This window comes from Patiria miniata, unplaced genomic scaffold (genome assembly GCF_015706575.1).
Source record: "Patiria miniata isolate m_02_andy unplaced genomic scaffold, ASM1570657v1 HiC_scaffold_29, whole genome shotgun sequence".
NCBI lineage: Eukaryota > Metazoa > Echinodermata > Asteroidea > Valvatida > Asterinidae > Patiria > Patiria miniata.
Window position 1 is genome coordinate 21,944,505 of NW_024037068.1, and position 20,647 is coordinate 21,965,151.

General features: G+C 42.2%; 2 protein-coding genes across 2 annotated transcripts; both read right to left on the bottom strand.

The window, feature by feature from the left end:
* Positions 1-3,566: 3,566 nt before the first annotated feature.
* Positions 3,567-4,139, bottom strand: LOC119735266 (somatostatin receptor type 5-like). Its single transcript, XM_038208967.1, has one exon. The coding sequence runs from the start codon at positions 4,137-4,139 to the stop codon at positions 3,567-3,569; it is 573 nt and encodes a 190-aa protein (XP_038064895.1).
* Positions 4,140-6,514: 2,375 nt separating this feature from the next.
* LOC119735267 (beta-3 adrenergic receptor-like) lies at positions 6,515-7,417 on the bottom strand. Its single transcript, XM_038208968.1, has one exon. It carries the CDS (start codon positions 7,415-7,417, stop codon positions 6,515-6,517), a length of 903 nt encoding a protein of 300 aa, XP_038064896.1.
* Positions 7,418-20,647: the final 13,230 nt, after the last annotated feature.

The window sequence follows — 20,647 nt, forward strand, 5'->3', positions numbered from 1 at the left end:
AGAAGACGACCCCTATTTTCCCCAAAGCGGAAAAGTAGCCATCTTGAAAAACGATCCCTCCACAACATGGCAAAATAGCGCCACTTTCGAGCCCAATAGCATCCAAAATGCTCAGAATTGGAAGCCCCAAGTCCGGGCCAGAGGTTCACTACCATATCTCTTCAATTCCCCAATTTTACGGCGCTCAGAACTCTCTAATATAGAATATTTTGAGGGTATAACTTTTATTCATGAGCTTGGCAGATCGATTTACCGGTGTGCACCCCTAGATGTTATACTGACAGTTCGTGGATAATATTGTTTGGTCGTGATAACGCCCTCTCGCGGCGGCGGGTTATCGCGGCGGCGGTATGTCGCGTATCAAACCATGGACCTTTATCACGAATCGGCCATTTTGAATTGAAAGTTAGGTAAAATCTTAATTTTTGGAACTTGCGAAGAGAAATGAAAGCAAGTTCATTTATAATAAATTCCAGTCTGCTTCAATGAATAATTTTGAAATGTGTAATTCAACATTCCGTAATGTTTAAAGCCGTATAAAAAAAATATGACAGTAAAACAAGGCTGCATTGTGCCTGCAAAAATAGTCTGGTGCCATCCTATTACACAGTAAACAATAGATGAAATACATTCATGGAACTCGACAAAACTCGTAAATAAGGCCCATAACAACGTCTAGCCCCTGGACTAACCATCCAGCGGAGAGCAATCAGAGCTTTTCTAAAACAAGGTTTTCAGGAACAGTCTTACGATGATCGCTAAATCCCTAAATCTTACGACTCTTAACAACCGAAGAGATTTTTGAAAAGTGTAATTCATTGCTAATTGTGTGCTTGTTATTAAAAGAGTCGATTTTATGGGTGAATTTCTAAGCACATTGTTGTTAACAGTAGAAATAGCGAACTTTCCATCATGCTAATTTAAGGACAGATAAATACAATTACTCTAGGGCTGTGGGATTTCCAAAAATGTTTCCTGGTCTTGATATCGACATCAGGAATGCTCTTATCGCTTCTGGGTTTAATTTGTTTTAAAGCAGACAACATTCTTACAATGTACAGTTTTTTAGATCCTTATTTAACATTTTCAATGTGTTGCACTATTCCTTTTGTCCACCATAATTTTGATTGGGTAAATCTGCTCCGCCCAGCTTGTCTTTGTCCAGCTCGCTGTAATACAAATAATCATTAGAAATAAACGGGTCCTCACACTTTCCGCAACGACAGATATATCATGCCCCATAATTGCAGTTCACAGAATCTAACAGTTAAATACAGTCGTGAATATATAAAGTTGCAAACGTTTATGTTCCGATTTCAATGTGCAGTTGCCACTACAGACACTCAGTCATGGATGTGCACGCACGGTAATTTATGTCAACTGTCATGGTGAAAATGTTTAAATGTCTTTAAAGAACACGGTGAAAAGAACATTTTAGGAACAAAAATGATCTGTTAAATTAAACCCACCAACCGATTCGGCACCAAAACTACCCAAGAATCAAAACGATAGCACCTATAGTCCCACCACCTTGTTGCAATTTATAAATATATATAACTACATGTACTTGAAATTATTCCAGTATTCCGTTAACCCTAAAGGGGCCGGGGGGTTTTTCGCGACCCGAGCTGTTATGACGTTTTAGCCTCGAGCTTTGCGCATCTGTTGATACCAAAAACATAAAAATCGGACCACGGGTTGCCGCGTAGCGAAAAATTTTCCGGCGCTACGCGCCGTGAAAACTGCATTTTCGCATATACGTCGTGTACACAGAGCAGAATTGCCATTCGTACATATGAATAATTAATTAGCCATAATTCCAAAACCCTTTGACATATAGTCATGAAATTTCTTGGGTATGTTTAGGAAGAGTGGCTCTATGCATGTGCCAAGTTTCAAAATTTTTCGTCACTCGATGGCTGAGATCTTAGGGGGGGGGGCGGAATCCGCCCCCCCCCGGCTGAGAGATGGTCAAAATAACCCGGCCCCTTTAGGGTTAAGACAAACTGATGACAATCAGTTTACGTGCTAAAAATGGCCACATAATTTACCACCATAATTATCGCAATCCCAGGAATATTCTTGGATTGAAATCAGTCGTTGCAAGATGTTTTTACTCCCAATGCACAAAGTTGCATGCTCAAGACGCGTACGTAGGAAATTTGCGTGCGCGCATCAAGTGGTAAAAATGCTGCCCAACTGGTGCTCTCTGAAGTCCGTATTCCTTCCCAAAACTGTTGTAATACACGATACGTTAGCACTTACAACCTTCTTGACATTCGCACTGCATTATCTGTACAAGGTGAGTAAAAAAAAACGAAACCCAAATATCGGGACCATTGTTTAAGTGAAGTTCCGTATGTAGCACTTTCAATATCTAGGATCGGATATGAAAGCCCAATTCCTAAGCTTTTTTTTTAGTACCAGAATCATTCAACATGACTCATGTACTTTTCAAGTTACGGAGTTTTAAAACACAGCCACCGTTTTAAAGGTCTGTCCACGGATCACATAAAAAAATGTGTGTTCTTTCAGCAAAACGAAAACAATTCACATACATTCTTATGTGATTTGTTTTCGTTTTGCTGAGAGAACACTGAACTTTTTTTGTGATCTGTGGACAGAACCTTAAAACGGCGGTTGGGTTTAAAACTCCATAACTTGAAAAATGCATAAGTGATTTTAATGATTCTTGTACTAAAAAAAAAAGCTTATGAATTGGGCTTTAATATCCTAGATTTTGAAAGTGCTACATGCAGAACCTGACTAAAACAATGGTCCCGACATTTGGGTTTCGTGTTATTTTTTACTCACCCTGTAGAGATGACAAAAAAGCATTGCAGTTTATGCACACACATAGTGGATATGAACCAGTCTAGCTTTAAACTAGTTTTCTACTTTTCTTTTTCCAAGATTAAATGATCATCGATTCACCTGTAAATGCATACATTATAAGAAATATAATTTTAAGATATCATTCAGATATTTTATACTCTGGAAATAATCATAAGACGGAGATAATATATTATTTAAGTTTTTCCGGGTGCCAGTCAGTAGGCCCAGTGGGACAATTGTGACGGGTCAGTGTTGGTGGTATGATTTGACATCTCGATTCTGATTGGTATATATTGGCAGAATAATATTGCAAAAAGTCATGAGTAATGAAACCGGTCTCTAAAAAGGTTTCCTACAAAACCTTCTTCATTCTAAAAGGCTTTAAAAATGAGTACATTTCAAATTACCTATGCAACAATGCGGCAAAAGATAATTACTAAATTTTTGATATAATTATAACGAGGAGGAATCAAATGAAATTTGTAACTGGTACTCGGCCCTGTATGTTTGTGCACACAGTGGCTGGTTTGTTTGTCATCTAGACCAAGATGCATTTAAAATATCGAAAAGGGCTATTGGATAGGCGGTATGAGTTGTGACGTGCGCACTCTGTTGGCGAATCTGTATTATTCAAAACGAATTTCAACTTTTATCAGAAGAATAATAAGGTCCCTTTTTAATGTGACCAACACCATGACTCCCATTAGGCTAGTTGTATTGTATTGTCAGGATTAATTGTCTGGTTCCTGCATTGTTTGCAGGGTGACCACATCACTCTCAGAATTGGCAGTGCCCCTACCGAGGCAGATCAAACGGTACATGCCGACGCGGAACTCTCGGATACGCCACCAGTAAATGAACGGGTTGATGAGAGAGTTGAACACCAGTAGGATGGCACTAAGGTGGAAGAAAATCTTGAGGCTTTGGGGCTGAACAGATAAGCTCTTGCCACTGAAGTAAACCATGAAATTTGAGATGGAGTGTGGGATCCAGCATCCAATGCACGTGACTAAGATGATAGTGAAGGTGATCATCAATCGGCGCGTCTGGCGGAGGCGCGTACGGGCCACAGCGTCGTCGGCCCGGACGCCTTCGGTGGATGCAAGTGGTGGAGTGTACCGGGCGATTTGACGGAACACGGCGCAGTAACAGACAGCCGTGATGAGCAGGATGACCAGCCCGATCAATGGCCGCAGCATCCGGGTCACCAGTAGATTGTGGTGCTGCGTGGTGGGGACATAGATGGCGGCGGAGATGACCCAAATCAGCAGGCAAGCTGCCAGCATGCGACCACGTGTCACCATGGCGTCATAGCGAGCTGGTGGCGTGATGGTCAGAGCTAGCAAGCGATTCACAGCAATCGCTAGGATGCTCAACTGAACGGCACACAGCGACGTTTGTAGTAACGAATGCACCACGGGGACGTAAAAATACACCGTAGAAAGATGAAGGTCGGAGCCGCAATGTCGCCGAGCACGAGGTTGAAGGCGAAGCCGTAGTACTTGACGCGGAGCTGCTTGGTAGCTGCAAATAGCACCACGGCAAGGACGTTACTGACTATGGCTGCACAGCAGACTATCAGCAAAGCAGTGTTGAAGGCTTGCAAAGTGTCAACCATGTTGGGGTCTGGTAATCTATTGGCATACAAAACAAAAAGTAAACTAAAGGTTCACGTTTGTTGAGTTACAAACGCAGAGTGGTTAGGCAGACAACTATGTCATTGAAGGCTGTCCAGTACTTTTTAAGTTGTGAATATTTTCATGTCAGAACAAAGGATCACGAAATTTAACCTTTCCAGTACAACCAATTATTTCGTTTAAAGCTGTAGTCCATCATTTGCAGCCATCCGAAAAAGTAACTGGCGTAATTATTATTATAAGATGGAATTATTATTATAAGATGGCGTAATTATTGTTGAAAAACAAACTTGGTTGAAAGATAGTAAGGGAACTAAACTCCCTGTGAAATTATTCTTTCTTTGTAAGCTGTCAATTTGAAGTTATCAACGAAAGAAGGCCTTTCCAACGGTGCGTCTTAAGATGCACCGTAGGAAAATTTAATTTAGTAGTTCGTTTTGTTATTCGGCGAAGCGCGCGCAACCATTGGCACGACGCACACGCGCGAGCGGGTACTATTATTCGTCGGATCAGTGCGCGACGTCGCGTATAGCTGCAATTCAAAACAATTCAAAACATGATTCAGTAACTTTTGATTTGAAATTGAGATCCTAGAATGCTGTTTTTCTCGGAATATACAGCTGAAGCTGAGCTGAAACTTTATCAGGCTAGTTGTTTAGTATCCTTCATTAGATTTTGAACACTTTTGTAGCTTCAAACGAACAAAATGCACAAATTACAAATGATGGACTGTCATAATTAAACCCACTAACCGAGTCGTTCCCAAAATACCAACCTTTCTGCTACAATAATCGAACTACTTGAAATCATCATTTACAGTATTCCGTTAAGCCAAACTAATGACAATCATTTTACAACAAAATGGACACAAAATTTACTGCCGATACTGCAATCTCTGTAATGTTCCAGATAAGTGAGTAACGAAACTGGTCTCTACAAATGGATTCCAAAACCTGTCTTCATTTTAATAGGCTTTAAAAAATGGTTTTTAAAATGAGCATATTCCAAATCACCAATGCAACAATGCGTGAAAAGACAAATGTGAAAAGATAATCACAAAATTCTTTATATTATAATGAGGAGGAATAAAAATATGAACGTTGTAACTGGTACTCGGCTCCATTATACTTGTGCACAAATTGCCTGGTTTGTTTGTCATCCAGACCCAAGATGCATTGCGAATATCAACAGGATAGGATGGTATGAGCAGAGCCATATATAGAGAGAGTTTCGACCCAAAAATCCAACTTCACGAAATTAGGTCAAAAGTTCTCACCAGGTGGGTAAAGGCCAGAAATGAATCCCCGAGAGATTTGAGATCACTATAGTCAGAAACTAGTGAGAAAACACACATTTCAGGTTTTTTAACCAAATGTCCTGAATCTAAACAGTTTTCCATATCCGCGGTCAACATAATCCACAATTTTGTTTCCAAACAGTGCGACCCTCATGTCGCAACTCTCTCTATATATGGCTCTGGGTATGAGTTGTATTAAAAGTACGCCATCTATTGGCGAACCCGAATTTTTCAGAAAGAACTTCAACTTTTGTTCGGAGAGTACTGATAGGGCTTTGTGACTGTCACTCCATGACTTCCATTAATGTTGTAACTGTTGTTCGCAGTGGCGTCGCCAAGGGGGGGCCAGGGGGGGCACGTGCCCCCCCTGGAAAACCTAGTGCCCCCCGAGTGCCCCCCCATCTGAGATTTGGGTTGGTAAAAAAATATATATATATTTTGTTATATTCAACTCCCATCATCTGAGTTGGTTAAATAGCAATTTCTGGAGATATCTTCAGATCGAATTTAGCATCAAATGTGGCACCATTTTGCATCTAGCCCATCCTCCGTATGCGAAAATTTTCCAAAGGGGAGGGGGGCACCCCCTCCCCCAGGACGGCGATCCGTATCCACCTAAGTGCCCCCCATCAAATGCTGGTGCCCCCCCCCCGTGCCCCCCCAGACTGAAAAGTCTGGTGACGCCACTGGTTGTTCGTGAGGACGAAGTTGAGGTGTGGAATAAAACGTGTTTCTCTTGAGAGAATCAATTTTCTGGTTCCTGCATTGTTTGCAGGGTGACCACTTCATTCTCAGGATCAGCAGATCCCCTCACAAGGCAGACCCAACGGTACATGCCGTCACGGAATTCTCGGATACGCCACCAGTAGATGAACGGGTTAATGAGAGAGTTGAGCATCAGTAGGAGGAGGGAGAGCTGGTAGAGAACCTTGAGGCTTTGGGGCTGAACGGAATATATCTTGCCACTGACGTAATTCATGAAGTTGGCGATGCAGAATGGGATCCAACAAGCGAAGCACGTGACTAAGATAATAGCGAAGGTGATCATCAAGTAGCGCGTCTGGCGGAGGCGCGCACGGGCCACGGACTCGTCGGCCCGGGCGCCTTCGGTGGATGCAAGTGGTGGAGTGTACCGGGCGATTTGACGGAACACGGTGCAGTACAAGACAGCCGTGATGAGCAGGATGACTAGCGAGATCAACGGCCGCAGCATGTATGCCACAAGCGGGGTGTTGATATGCGTGGTGGGGACATAGAGGGCGGCAGAGATGACCCAAATCAGCAGGCAAGCTGCCAGCATGCGACCGCGTGTCACCATGGCGTCATAGCGAGCTGGGGGCGTGATGGTCAAAGCTAGGAGTCGATTCACAGCAATCGCTAGGATGCTCAGCTCCACGGCACACAGGGACGTGTGGAACAAACTTAAAGACACCACGCTGGGAACCTGCAAGTACGCTCTGAATTTTACAAGCAAGATGAAGGTCGGAGCCGCAATGTCGCCGAGCACGAGGTTGAAGGCGAAGCCGTAGTACTTGACGCGGAGCTGCTTGGTAGCTGCAAATAGCACCACGGCAAGGACGTTACTGACTATGGCTGCGCCGCAGACTACCTGCAAAGCAGTGCTGATGGCTTGCAAAGTGTCAACCATGTTGGCTTCTGGTAATCTATAGGTATACGAAACAAAACAGAAGCGCAGCAAGGTCATGTTTATTGGTTCAAATGCCCTGGAAAAGTGACTCAGAGAAGTGTCATTTTGAACTGGAAAAAAAGGGTCAAATCTGACCCTGGAAATAAAAAAGGGCACTGCGTCCTGAATTCCCCGAAATATTCATGTTTTGGACTGTTTACTTATCATATTTTAAACATCGATCTGGTTGAAAGGAAACATACCAGTATGTCGGTTGGACACGGTGGAGTACGGAACGTATTTTTCCCGTCGTTTTCAATCAATGTTGGACACACGTTAATGCGTTTCACATAAGTTACACACAACACCAATACACAAATGTGGTTTCTTACACGTCCGCGGAAGGCGATCACTTTACGGCTGGAATCAAAACTAGCATGAACAGCCCGACTTTTTGGGGGTCACAAAAGAGGACCAAAAGTGGAGTTTTGTAGCCAAATTGGGCTCGTTTCAGGGCGCAGTGCCCTTTTAAGTGTATAAAAACCCAAGTGTAATATCATATAAATTGCCCTCCTAAGGATTTCGGGGAACATCGGTATTGGGGAACATAGGCATTGGGGAACATCGGGTAGACCCCCTCCCCCAGTCACCCATCACACTGGAAATGTGTTCACCGTGGTTAACGGGCGTAACAGAAAGTGGCGCCGCCTACTGTAACATCCAGGCCCCCCCCCCCCCCCCCCCCCCTTTACGGTCAGAACCCTGGCTACGCCGCTGGTCGGCATAGGCCTAGAACCTCGCTGTTTTGTTTGTATGTTGGTTGGTTGTTTTATTTTCTATTATACGATATAAACCGATCAAATAAAATTTAAAAAACAAACTTGAATATAAACGAATATGGTGGGTACTAGAGTGGCATTGTTGTTTTCCGGAACGTTTAATCTGCTCAGTCTCTGTAGCAGGAAAGCAAATGGTTCTTTCTGGTAGCAGAAAAGCAGATGTACCTTTTTTAACCGTACGTGGACAAAAAGTAAAACCTGCTTTTTGGTAGCAGAAAAGTCGAGAAGTGCATTTTTGCAAAACGTTCAATCTGCTTTTCTTGTAGCAGAAAAGCAGAAAAGTAAAAAATGCATTTGAACAAAACGGTCAATCTGCTTTTCTGCTCTTCTGTTAGCAGAAAAGCAGATGTCCACTTTTGAACCTCCATACTCCGTGCACAAGTACCCCTTCAACAGCCTCGACTCCATGGGCGCGTGCGCGTTCTTCACTAACCCCTAATTTAATATAGCTCTATGCCCCTGTCCGTGATAAACACGTAAACGACGCTGACTGGCTATTCAGAGTGCACTGCGCGCGCATTTCAAAGAGTGCACGCCCTATCCGGTTCGTTAGTGTGACGTCACCTCCAGCACTTTCTGCACGATTGGAACCGGAAGTTAACGCAGCTCGAGCGTTTGTAGCCAATGTGCGCTAGTATACAAATATTGAATGCTTCGAGAGGTGCAGTAAAACTAGCCTCCCGAGGTGATCAAAGTAGAATGGTCCATGGATCACCGAGGGAGGCTAGATTTACTTCACCACGAGATAAAGCATTCAATATTTGTTTTATAACACTTCACCCACAGATTCTGCCTGGTTTTAATATCTTAAATTATTTAAATCTGAACACAGTTGAAATAAACTTCAATTTCAACACAAAATTGATGGAAAATGTATTTCTCTCTTCGAAACTACCCCTTCACGATATGTTTGAACCCAAGTCTGCGGCACGCTCTCTTTGGAACAATACGCGCTACGCGCAACGCGTAAGGCGCACACCAGCATCTTTTTGCAAACAAATACCGCGCCGTGGAAATATGCAAATATTGAATGCTTCGAGAGGTGTAGTAAAACTAGCCTCCCGAGGTGATCAAAGTAGAATGGTCCATGGATCACCGAGGGAGGCTAGATTTACTTCACCACGAGATAAAGCATTCAATATTTGTTTTATAACACTTCACCCACAGATTCTGCCTGGTTTTAATATCTTAAATTATTTAAATCTGAACACAGTTGAAATAAACTTCAATTTCAACACAAAATTGATGGAAAATGTATTTCTCTCTTCGAAACTACCCCTTCACGATATGTTTGAACCCAAGTCTGCGGCACGCTCTCTTTGGAACAATACGCGCTACGCGCAACGCGTAAGGCGCACACCAGCATCTATTTGCAAACAAATACCGCGCCGTGGAAATAGTACTTTGGTTGCTAATGATATAGTACTTTGGTTGCTACGGGTATAGTACTTTTGGCAGTGCACAGAAAGATAGCAAAATTAGAAAGTAACATGTGACTCGCTCTCGGCCAATCAAGACACAGAATCTGTGGGTGAGGTGTTATAATCATCAATGGTGGGCGCGCGTGTATGACGTTTTTACTAACGAACCGGATAGGGCGCTCGCGCGCTATGCACGTCACGTCAAGTACGATTTTTTTCACAACTGCGCGATGCCTGTACGATATGGATTATAAGCCTCGTTTTTCGCCCAAAAGAACCTGAATCTTCGGTTGTAACGGGACGAAAGAGGTATGTACATTCAATACAAATCCTTGCCAAATAACGCGGCGTCCAAAGTTTGAAAGGATTGATTCTTAAAAAAAAAAAAATCGCGGAAGTCATGATGGGAGACAGCATGGCGCAGCAAGATCGGACCCATGGAAACCAGGTTGCCACTTCAGCGGCAAGAAAAGGAGAGTTGGGGGAGACCTAGACTGGTCTCCGATACATCCAATGCGTATTTCGAATGATCCAAAACTATTGGGGCGGGGATTAGTCTGGGAGCTTCGGCACATCCAGGAAGTCGTGCGTACTTCGCGCGCGAACCAGTACAGTACAGTACAGTTCAGTACGCGCACGCCGTGTGTCCCGTCCATCACGTGGCTCTCAAAAGTGGTAAAAAGTCGCCCTCTTTTGTTGGTGCACGGAACCCCACGGGCCTAAATAAAACAGGGAGAACCTACTGATACCCAAAAGGTGTCGGGCCCCGAGACGTCATTGCCTGAAGGAGGCCATTGCCTGAATTATGGTGTAGGCTTGCAACGCTTATGCAATTAATGTTAAAGGCAAATTGTGCTTCCAAAGCAATATCAACTTAGGTTTCAGGTTCGTGGAGTGGGCCAACGGGTAATTTCGTTTGGGGAAAATGGTCCAAATTTTTCCCGTTCGTAAAAATAATTGTGAAAGTATCTGAGGGTATTTCTACAAGTACCGGTAGTGGGGAATTTCCTTTTCAAAAATAATTGCCATCATGTCTCTGGGGGCAGTTGCCACCATCCCCCCCCCCCCTTCCCACTCTCTTCCCCGGCTGGATGACACCGCCCGATGTTCCCAAATACCTATGTTCCCCTATGCATAATGTCCCCCAATACCCATGTTCCCCAATCCTCAGGGTAAGGGTTAGGGTAATGGGGGGAACATAGGTATTGGGGAACATTATGCCGCACCCGCTGCTCCGAAGCTAGCCTTTCGCCAAGTCAATCGTGGCTTAACTTGCCGGCATTAGACAAAGCGGCGAACGGAAGCTCTGCTAATAGCAGAACTGGCAGTAAACGATGACGAGTTTCCTTCGTTGATCGCTGACAATCGCGGAGCTCCGTGTAAACGTTCGTGTGCCTTCCACTCGTTATAAAATGAGTTGTATAGGCTATACGCACCGCGTGGAAAACCAAACTGTGTAACGATTTACATAAAATTGCTTAAAATACTAAAACTTTATTGTCTCAGTATGCCAGGATGCCAGATGCAGATTTTGAGACAAAATGACCAGCGCTTAATTCGCATCGTTGTCGCTGAATAATTGGGAAATGGCAAGCATCGAATAATTATTAACGACCAAAAAAATCCAACAACACACGGTATATACTAAAAGCTCGCAGGGGATAGTAGTTGGCAGCGACGTCCCGATTGCTGCAGCGGGGGCGGATCTAGTGAGGGGTTTGGGTTAACCAATGTTATGATACTTGTAAAACGAGGCCAACATATTAAATGGAACGCTATAGTTCCTAAATTCATTCTGAAATTACCTTAGAATGCAGAAGAAAGCATTTTTGTAGATTTCAGAATTTCCGAGGGGCATGCCTCGGACGCGATATTTTTTTCCGCACACAATTATATTGGGGTCTACCCGATGTTCCCCAATACCTGTGTTCCCCAAAACCGATTTTCCGCGAGAACCTTAGGATTAGGGTTAGGGTTACAAGGCTAGGGTTAGGGTTAGGGTTATACGGTAAGGATTTTGGGGAACATCGGTATTGGGAAACATCGGTATTGGGGAACATAGGCATGCACCCATTATATTCCTTATGGGCGTATTCAAAGTACGTTGAGTTGCAAGTCAGGTTCTCGGACTTTATTTTCCCTTGAAAAAAAATCCTCCAAACCACATATTGGTAAAAGAAATACTCCACACCACATACTGGTAAAAGACAAATGTTTCAAATGACTAACAAACCTTTATAAGAGAGAAAAAGAAGTAAAGAAGAAATTTAAAAAAAAACATCCAATGAGAATCGAACTCACACCATCGGATTTGTAATCCAATGTAGTATGCATGATACTACAGCAGTGACTCGATCGATATGGTCGTTTTAAACATTATACTATTGCACGTATAGGGCCCTCCAGCATAATTCTACATATAGTAGCGAATAGGTGGTATGGAAAAAAAATCGCCACCGGACCGCCCAAAGCAGGGCGTGCATTTGGCACGCTTTCACTCAACTCCTTTCATATCACCCCCCCCCCCTTCTGAAAACTAGATCCGCCCTCGTGCGGTAGAAACGAAGAGAAGAAGAGAGACGAGAAAGAAAAGGATATTGCACATATTACGCGTGTATTGTGATATGAACACCATATATGTATCGAGCCTAGCGGCCGTCTTACTAGCAGGAAGTCCATTAACTTGGATATTAATTAATTTGACATTTCCAACAGTAGTTGATGATAAATTTGAAAAAAAACCTCTAAGATCGGTGCTAAATAAGGTCTATAATCTTAAAGATGAACAAAGTGGTTGCTGATGAATTTACACAACAGCGATCAAACAATGCAAGTCCGCCATAGTGACTTCCCCTACCATCTGTTAACAGTCAGACTTAGGTTGATCAAGTTTATTACGAAACTATAAAATATTTTACTGAAACTAACTGTTAAACAAAACTATATCTTCTGGCATGAGGTTATTTTGAAGATATAATAAAAGATGGTAATTTCCAAAGATGCGTCGAGTGACACATTTTTGGGAATATTCGTTTAATAACAGTTGGTTCGTAATTGGGCGGGGATGTGGATGGGTGCGCACAAGCGTTGACAAGACGCACACGCGCGTGCAGTTGCTAATTATTCATTGGTTTCAGCGCGTGACATCACGTAGCTGCAATCGGGTGAATGAGAACGTGTCCCGGATGCTGATATCAGGCGCAATTCAAAATTTGACTCGGCAACTTTTGAATTGAAATCGAGATCCTAAAATGTTTTCTCAGAATATATATAGTTTTCACAAAGCTTAAACTTCATCAGGTTAGTTGTTAAGCACCGGTCTTTAGATTTTGAGCACATTTGTTGCTACAAACGGACAAAATGCACAAATGACAAAATGTTCTACAATACCTTCAATCAGTATCTTTTGCAATAGATCAAACCTTCACCATAATCATAACCTTTGATTTACGTAACATAGCAACGCACTTTTTAAACCAGTACAGAGTTTACTTTATCATAAAAAAAATGTAACTATACTACAAGTACCGGTAGTGAGGTGTTTCCTTAAAATATTTGGCATCATGTCGTTGGGGGAAGTTGCCCCATTCCCCCTCCCCCCCCCCTCCCCCGGTTAGATAACACCGCTGCTCCGAAGTTAGTGTACTCTTTATAATTCACTGTCTACATTTCTACTTACGATCTCCGTGAAATGAAAGGAAGCTCTGTTAATAGCAGAACACGCAGTAAACGATGAAGAGTTTCCTTCGTAAATCGCTGACGGTTGACAAGTGCGGAGCTCCGTAACGGACATCTGCCGTTCGACTCCTGGTGAAATGCCTTTATAGGCTATTAAAAAACCAAATTGTAAAGCGATTTACACACAAAATATTGAAATTTTATCCACGCATGTATCATTACTCAACAATAATAAAAACCTTGGAGACTTGATATCTTCTGATTGGTCGATACCCGATGGGTTGTAATAACGGTGATATTATGGCCAACCTTGTCCCCAGTGCTCACTTTATTTCCCACTTCGTTTCCAATTGTAAGCCCTGGATATAGGAAACTTTCTTCCTGTATCCTAATTCGATACCGCAATTGGCTAGTTATGATTTTTTATCATGTAGTTGGTGCTATTATTCACAACGTGCAGTACGTGTTTTCGCGATCTTTCGTCCACGCCTTCTCGAAAATACTCATTTCCTTTCCAATTTGCTCATATTAATATGAAATATGACACTGCATGTTGTCTCGATAGATCGTTACAGTTTAATTTTAAAAATCGTGTTTTCGTAACTCACGCCGTGCTTGCGCCGCGACGAAATGACTGTTTTTACCCCAGACACCGCATACAAAAACAAACGCTAATGTAACGCATATCCAGGCACCAGACTGTTCCTAATTTGCATACGTGTTCAAAAATCGTGTACATGCAAATGATACAATACCAGGGTGAGAGAGCAGGTAGTGATGGGTGCGTGCTGTTCAACACCCTGGGGCGAGGTTGTATCAAGGCCGGCTTCAAGAACAAGCAAAATAAATGGCTGATCCAGCATCATGCGAGCCAAATGATTGGCCAAATTTACAACAGTCATACGGTAGCTTGTAACAATACAGCAGTACACATGCGCTCAACCACCATCGTATTTGACTTACGCGCGCCTACGCAACATAACACACACAGTTGCTATCATACATAATCCTTTCTACGCGAGGTTGGTAAAATCCACATTTTGCCAACCACGGGTTGGCAAAATTTAATCACCCCCCTCCCCCACCCACTATTCGTGATGAGAAAAAAAAGAGAGCTGATTTTGAGGTTATTTTTCAACATCCCAACGACTAAAATGTCTTCAGTGGTTAAACGAAGAACACATGCTTTTAAAATGCGCCTATTTGATGCCAGTATATTCATATTGATAAAAATATATCTATATCTCATGAAGAGCGCCCCCTAGTGTAACGTGGTGTCAGCGAGGTGCACGCGCGCACCCACCCGGCCCACACACAAGCCAACATTGGATTATAGGTCGATTATGCAGTCGATCAACTTCAGATTAATTTATGGTTTCAAATATTGAAAAGTACATACATACAATTTTTGTGATTTCATTCAAATTTGCTTTGAACATTGACTACAGTTGACAGCAACTAGCTGTGCAGTTACTTTATGAATAAACTTCGTGACAGGGAAATAGACCGCCCCGCGCGGGGCCATCAGGCCGAGCGACTCGGCCGCCTTAAACGCATGTATTGTTAATGGATGTCTGACAGAGTCAGGGTACCGAAGTGCATATTGTTGTATAGTTTTGAATTCGAAAGGTACGTACATAATTTTTTTTCACAAGCAGAAATATTTGGTTTGTACAGCAAGCAGACAAACTAAATTCACATGGGGTACAGTTACTATGTTCAGTACCCGTTTCTTTTAGGAGTTGTGGTTTCAGTAAGTCGAGGGTGTATGCAAATAGCCTATACTCATCTGTGTGTGAATGCAGCGCGTATTCCAACGCTGATCGTTTGTGTGGAGGATGGCCGTTTACTTGAAAACTGTATTAGGTATTTATGGATAAGGTATATGATCTTAAACGATGAGGGCATTGGTTGCTGACAAATTTACATAACAGCGATCAAATCATTATAATAAGATGGAATTTTGCGTCGGGGTGATATAAATCAAGCGATCAAATCAGGCAAGTCCGCCATAGTGACTCCTTCTACCATCTGTTAACAGTCAGACTCAGGTTCATCCAATAAAATACAAAATTTTAAATTTTTTAACATCGGACCGTACGGCGTCATTTGCATTTTAACAGTTATATTACGCATTACTGGTCTATACGATATATTCATATAAAAGAATTAATGACAGAACGGCACCATATCACGATTCTGAACACGACTCCACCATCATTTATTCTGATATAAGAACAACATATACACCAGCACTTTAAGAAAACAAGTCTAGTAGGCACACCAATTATCTTAATTGTTTGCAAACTTTCTTCTTCAAAACTTTACTCTGATTTTTTTTGATAATGGTCAGAAACACGGCATTGTGGCAAATGTGGCATATTTTGCTAATTGTTTTATAACACCTCACCCACAGATTCTGTATCTTGATTGGCCGAGAGCGAGTCACATGTCATTCGTTATTTTTGCTATCTTGCTATGCACGGCCAAAAGTACTATACCTGTAGCAACCAACGAACCAGGGTGACCGTTTTAGCCGATTTTCGGCTAACTTTGACATAATTTTTGTAAAAAAAAAAAAAAACCAGTTTGACAGAAAATTTGACAGAATGGATTTTTGGGGGCAGATTTCTGACATAATTCTGCAAAATTATGACAGATAAACAGCAAATTTATACCAAAAAATTTACATAATGCGACAGGTTGGCTGGTCTAGGTGCCGAGGTTCACTGGAAAACGGACTTCGTCGTGGCCGGATCAGCGTTTTGCCCGAAATCCACCAATAATTTCGCAACATCTTTATGTGACTAGATTATTATGTAATTTGAATCTTAATTAAGGCTATACTACCAATCTACATGTGATTTTAAGTGTTTATGGTGTATTTCGAGTAATTCTGGGGAATTCGGCAGATTTTTGATAAGTCTGACAGGTGTTTGATGTGCATTTAGCAGAATTTGGCTCTGGCCTTTCGGTCACCCTGCAAAGAACTATACTCGTAGCAACCAAAGTATAATGAACACTAGATCCGGGAGAGATAGCGAGAAAAATAATGATAGCACAGATTACGCATGTATTTACCTACTGCAGTAGAATTGCTTGTAACATAATTGTCTACAATTTTTATTACATGATGTACACATGGATCCGGGAACAAACAAAACTTAAAGAAAGTACACAATTTCACAGGATTATTGTCCAGTGGCGAGGCTAACTCGCAAACGGCGATAGGTCAATTGTGTTATGGACACCTTATGTGTAGCGACCATGTTACGAACCCACCTAATCTGTAATCCTTTAGTACGGTTGCTCCCGCACTAGAATTTTCGGTATTTAATGAATGTTTGTTATGGTGGCTACGCGCGGGTAAATACCCTATATAAGCACTGACTGGCTTTTATTCGCTCTCAGTTGGTGCCCATGTACAACCATTATGTGCGATTTTCATTAGCGCGTCGTTGAGCCAGCATCTCCCGCCGTCCTACCGATCTACGTACCCCTCATCGCTGGATCGTGGCCGAGGCTGACGGTACTACCGGACGAGACCTGGACTGTCGTGGCCTGCTTGATGTGGCTGACTTCCCGGTGCTCAACGCTGACTTACCTGTGGCTTGGCTGATCTACGGTTGGGTGCGGAGATGCTTGGTTCGACGGCTGCGCTAATACCGTTGTGGGCACTGGCTGGGCGGGGCCTGTTCCTGCTACTGGTTCCTTATTGGTAATTGTATTCGGCCGAATACAATTTGCCTTTTTTGTGTGTTTTGCTTATTAACTCTATTTTGCCGGCTTGTTCTTTACTTTATTTGGCCTGTTTGTATAAATTGCTGCTTTGCTAATTTCTTTGTAATTTAATTTGCTTTGCCTGTGTCTAATGCTTGGAGGTTCTTGCATGACGCTTAAAGTTGAAGACTAACTGAGAATGTTTGTATCACCCACTGTCCTGTTGATTGATTTGGGAGAATTAATTAAATTTTGTTAATCATATATTGGTCTCTTTTTTGCCTTTGATTCAAAAGTCATGATTCCCGTTTTTATTACTTATTTCTTTCCGCCGTGCGTTCCCCGCACGTAACAGAATTGGGGGCTTGTCCGGGAATCGAGCAAAATTACAAGCTAAGAAATTGTCCGTAGTTGGGTTTATTATACCCTTGTTTTTCAGTTAGTCTTTGCATACTTTGAACTTGAAGCGAATCATGGCAAGCAAATTCGATCTTAGTGACTTTGTAGCTAACTTTGAAGACTCTCCCTCGGAGAGTAAACTGAATACTTTGAAGCGTACTGAATTGTTTGACGTAGCTAAGCATTATAGTGTTTCTGTACTGTCTAGTATGAAAAAAGCAGATTTAAAGGCTGTACTTGTAGAGTTCTTTGTAGATGAGGGTATGCTAGAGTTAGAAATTGCAGAGCCTAGTCATCACTCAGAAGAAGCTGCTATTAGACTCAAAGAACTCGAGTTAGAAATTCAAATCGAGCAAAGGAAAAAGGCCGAGATTGAATTAGGATTAGCTAAGTTAAAGCAGACTACGTCACATACACATAGTGCGTTCGATCCTAGTAAACACATTCGTTTAGTTCCACCTTTTCAGGACAAAGAAATTGACAAGTATTTCGGGCATTTCGAAAAAGTAGCAGATAGGCTTCAATGGCCTTCAGATATGCGTACTTTGTTGCTGCAAAGTGTTTTAACTGGTAAAGCACAAGAGGTGTATTCAGCTCTCTCTATTGAACAAAGTAAAGACTATAAGCTAGTTAAGTCGGCTATTCTAAAAGCGTATGAGCAAGTACCTGAGGCATATCGGCAGAAATTCAGGAATTCAAAAAAGCAGGATAGGCAGAATTATATTGAGTTCTCACGTGAGAAAGAGATTTTCTTTGATAGATGGTGTGACTCTTGTAGTGTAGGCAAAGATTTTGCTAAGTTACGGCAGGTTATGCTGTTGGAGGACTTTAAGAGTTGTGTCCCAGATAATGTTAAAACACATTTAGAGGAACAACAGGTTAAAGAGTTACATCAGGCAGCTGTATTAGCTGATGATTATGTGTTGACACACAAAACACATTTTGCTAAGAGTAATGACTACTCTAGTAAACGTCGGGCTCGTAACAGTCCTCCACGTTATAAGTCAGTAGATACTGATAAACCCGACAGTGCAAATTCAGGGACTAGTGCAAAAAAGGAAACATCTAGTAGTAGGTCAACCGTGACTTGTTCTTTTTGTAAGAAAACAGGCCATATAAAATCCAATTGTTTTGCTTACTTGAGAAAACTGCAGGCTAGTGGTTCTAGTGATTCTAAGCCGGTTGCATTCACTAAGAGTGTTCCATGTTCCACATTCTCTGAGAACAATGATGAAGTCAAAGGCTCTTTGTCTGACATAAGTAAGGGCTACTTACCCTTTATCACAGAGGGATTTATTTCACTTGGCGAAGGTGAATTAGACTTGCCACAGTATCCAGTCGTAATACTTAGGGACACGGGAGCTTCTCAGTCCTTGCTCCTTAAAGGTGCAGTTCCCTTAACTGATCAATCTTATGCAGGAACTAATGTATTGGTAACTGGTGTTGGTAATGATTACATTGATGTGCCTCTTCATCATGTTAACTTACAGTCAGACTTGGTTTCAGGGCCTGTGACAGTAGGGGTGGCCCCAAGCCTACCGAAGGGATTAGAAGGTGTAACCTTACTCCTAGGTAATGATGTTGCTGGTTGCAAAGTTGTTGTTGAACCGGTAATGGATACATTTGCGAGTAGTGAAAATCACACTACTCAGCTGGAGGAAGATTTTCCGGGTATCTTTCCTTCATGTGTGACCACTAGATCAATGACTAGTAAGGATAAACTAACTAGTACTGAGTTCTTAGGTCAATCAGATGGCATTGATTTATCTGACACATTCATGAATGAATCTTCTATGCCATTTCAGGAAAATTTCCCAGGTGTTCAGTCGCATGTTTCTAGTGATCTTTTCATTAGTAAAGAGGATTTGATAGCTGAACAAGGGAAGGATCCTACATTGATTAGCATAAGTAAGACTGCTTTAAGTGAAACTGAAGCTTCTAAGGTGCCTGTGTGCTATTTCATTAGTAATGGCGTACTTATGCGAAAGTGGAGACCACCATATGTCTCCGCTGATGAAGAGTGGAAAGTTGTCAAACAAGTTGTTGTGCCTAAAACCTATCAGAGTCATATAATGAGTTTAGCACACGACATCCCTATGGCTGGACACTTAGGTGTGACAAAAACCTGTGATCGTATTTTGCAGCATTTTTATTGGCCTAATCTTAGACGATCTGTAGCCGATTACTGCAAAACTTGTCATACTTGTCAGGTAGTTGGTAAGCCTAATCAGGATCCACCTAAAGCTCCTTTAAGGCCAATACCCACTTTGCTTGAACCATTCAGCCGAGTCATTGTTGATTGCGTTGGACCATTACCCAAAGCTAGATCAGGGCACCAGTACCTACTTACTATCATGTGCTCGTCCACTAGATATGTTGAGGCTGTACCTTTAAGGTCGATAAAGGCCAAACCAGTAAGTGAAGCACTTATCTCATTCTTTACTCGTTTTGGTCTTCCCAAGGTAGTGCGAAGTGACCAAGGAACAAACTTTACATCTAAATTGTTCCGAGATCAACTCAGTGCTTTAGGCATTGATATTGTAACATCTAGTGCATACCATCCTCAAAGTCAAGGTGCACTTGAGCGATTTCACCAGACTTTGAAGTCCATGATCAAAGCCTATTGTACAGAGCATGATAAGGATTGGAATGAAGGTCTCCCTTTACTTCTCTTTGCTATCCGTGAGGTACCAAATGAGTCCCTAGGCTTTAGCCCATTTGAGCTAGTTTTTGGGCGTAATGTCAGAGGTCCATTGGCTCTAGTGAAAGAAAAGTGGTTAGGAGATGATCAAACTACTGACAGCGTTCTGAGTTATGTTGTAAAACTTAAAGAGCGTTTACAGAATGCTTGTGAACTTGCACACAATCACCTTCAGGGAGTCCAAAGAGAAATGAAAACTTGGTATGATCGTAAAGCTCGAGATCGTAGTTTTGCACCAGGTGATCAAGTCCTTGTACTGTTACCATTATTAGGTCAACCACTTCAGGCCCGTTATAGTGGACCTTATGTAATCGAACGTAAAATAGGTGACCTAGATTACCTAGTTCAGACTCCTGATAGGCGAAAGAAAAGACAGTTGTGCCATGTTAACATGCTTAAGAGCTACCATGTCAGACCATCAGAAACTAAAACTGAACCAGTAGCTGTAAGTGCAGTAGAGTCTGATAATGTAGATGATTGTCAGATGCCAGGT

Excerpts from the sequence above, each read along its gene's own strand:
- LOC119735266 (XM_038208967.1), bottom strand. The coding sequence starts at position 4,139 with ATGGTGACACGTGGTCGCATGCTGGCAGCTTGCCTGCTGATTTGGGTC.
- LOC119735267 (XM_038208968.1), bottom strand. The coding sequence starts at position 7,417 with ATGGTTGACACTTTGCAAGCCATCAGCACTGCTTTGCAGGTAGTCTGC.